Here is a 2,429-nt window from a genome sequence, read left to right on the forward strand (position 1 = left end):
AGGGTCGGTCCTGCTTAGCTTCCAAAACCTGATGAGATTGGGCTTGCCTGGGCTTTCCAGGTCAGGGCTGCAGTGCATGCTTTTGAATGCCACCGTGTTTGATAGAAGTGATCAGAATGTGAGCCAATCACCGGGGTCCATTCGGTTCGGCACCAAACAGCTTGAACACTCACTGGACCGGTTTGCATTAAGGTTTTTGCAGCGCTGTGCCGCCACAAAATGCTGCAGATCGCAAGAGATCGGCAGCCAGTGATGTTGCTAGGGGTGACTTAAAGGGACCCTGAATGGTAGGATGTTTTTAAACATAGAGTTTGTTTATGGCAATTTCTATAATCTGTGACCGATTTAACTGCCTGTTGAAACAACTGCCTGCCAAGCTGAGCAGCAGCACGATAAGGCCGGGGGAGAGCAGAATGCCACACTGGGCTGTGTAACAACACACATGTGTGAAAAGAAAGGAATTTTAAGCAACCTTCTGAACAGTCGGAGCTGTAATTCTGGGGGATCTCCGGGTCCCACTTGGAAGCTGGCATCCCTTATGGTGACACTAGAAACACTCGTGAACTGAAAATGTTTTGTGAATGTTCATTTTAGCTCTAACTGCAGCCATGAAGTTTGAAAAGCAGCCCGAGGGCAAGAGGGCAGAGTCATCCAAGGTGGAGACCAAGGAGCCGAAAGTCGAGGAGGAGGCAGAGGTGGGAGAAGAGGACGAGGACGACAGTGAAGGTCTCATTGAATTCTTCAGTTCCTACCAGGAGCTCTTCCAGTTCTTCTGCAACAACACGACCATCCATGGGGCCATCCGGCTGGTTTGCTCTAAGAGGAACAAGATGAAGACCGCCTTCTGGTCGTTTCTCTTCTTCCTCACCTTTGGCCTCATGTACTGGCAGTTTGGGATCATCTATGCTGAGTACTTCAGCTTTCCCGTCAACCTGAACTTGAACCTCAACTCCGACAGGCTTACCTTTCCAGCTGTCACACTGTGTACCCTCAACCCCTATCGGTAAGTCCGGTGATGTGGTGTACCGCAGGGGTGATTTGAATCTTGTACGGTCTGTGGGTTTTTTTGCAAGAATCTATGTAGTTTGCTGATGTGTCTCTGATTTACAAAGCCAGAGTACATAATTCAGGATCTCTTAAACATTAAGGTACAAACAGTTTGTGTGAGTTGATCCTGAGGATGGATCCTTGCTTAAGAACATAAATTGCTTGCTGCAGACCAATGGCCCCCTAGTTCAGTGGTACGTAAGAGGCTGTTCATCAGAAACTGGCCAGTAGTTCACAGGTAGGGTTGCCAGGTCTAACTCAGGAAATATCTGGGGACTTTGGGGGTGGAGCCAGGAGCAAGGATGTGACATCGCTTTTGTGATGTCACTAGGGTTGCCAGGTGAGGCTGACGAGCTGGAAAGGAATTCGGGCCATCACATTTAAAGGGATTGCATTCCTTTTAAATGCCTTCCCTCCATTGAAAATCATGGAGGATAGGGGCACCTTCTTTGGGGGCTCATAGAATTGGACCCCCTGATCCAATCTTTTTGACATTTGGGTTTTTTTTCAGGTGCGACACCACCAGCTATGCTGAAAATGTGGTGCCTCTAACTCAAAAAACAGCTCCCCAGAGCCCCAGATACCCACAGATCAATTCTCCATTATACCTTATGGGGACCAGTCTTCTTAAGGTATAATGGAGCACCCAGTGGCCATTCCCCCCACTTTCTGACAGCCCTGAAGTGGGGGACGGGCTCCAAACCAAGGAATCCCCTGCCCCCAACTGGTGTTTGGTGACCCTATCCACAGGTGGACTACAGTCTACCTTCTGCCCAGGCATAGTGTACACCAGTGTGTATACTGGTACCCACTTACTCCTTCCCTAAAATACCTCTTCCTCAAAGCAAGGAGCCAGTCCTGACTTCCCCCCCCCCTCGTTGGAATAGGAAGTGCTTCAAAAGAGCCCAGAAGGCATGACTTTTGGGTCTGTATGAAGCACCCCTTTGGAAATAGCTCCATCCATGATTAGGGTTGACAGAGCCCCCAGTGGAGGCAGAAGTCCCCCACTCAAAAGACAGACCTCCCAGTATCCAAACTCCAAAGACAACAAAACTGGGGCCAATATCAGTCCAATAATACACTCTTAAACATTAGTTATGTATGCTAATACAATTACTTTTATACTTGATTATAGTATCTAAGTATACAAAATATTCACAAGCAGAGGTTGTTTCGTAGAAAAAGAGCTAGGGGGACTCATTAGCATACCTCATTAGCATATGCCACGCCCCCTGACATCACCGGAAGTGTGTCATAAGGCCACACCCCCTGACATCACCGGAAGTGTGTCATAAGGCCACACACCCCACCCCCAACGGTCCCGGCCGCCACCGCCGGCCTTGCAGCTCCACTGCCGAGCCCCATGAGGGGCCCGGCGGTGG

The 2,429-nt window shown here is 49.3% G+C and overlaps 1 protein-coding gene across 1 annotated transcript in view; it reads left to right on the plus strand.

Annotated features, from left to right (window-relative positions):
* Positions 1-608: 608 nt before the first annotated feature.
* SCNN1A (sodium channel, non voltage gated 1 alpha subunit) overlaps positions 609-2,429 on the plus strand; it is a 29,919-nt gene continuing 28,098 nt past the window's right edge. The window contains 1 exon segment of the mRNA XM_015420728.1: positions 609-1,003. Coding sequence (XP_015276214.1) covers positions 609-1,003 — 395 coding nt within the window.

Source organism: Gekko japonicus, unplaced genomic scaffold, assembly GCF_001447785.1.
Source record: "Gekko japonicus isolate JY-2015 unplaced genomic scaffold, Gekko_japonicus_V1.1 scaffold1516, whole genome shotgun sequence".
Classification (NCBI taxonomy): domain Eukaryota; kingdom Metazoa; phylum Chordata; class Lepidosauria; order Squamata; family Gekkonidae; genus Gekko; species Gekko japonicus.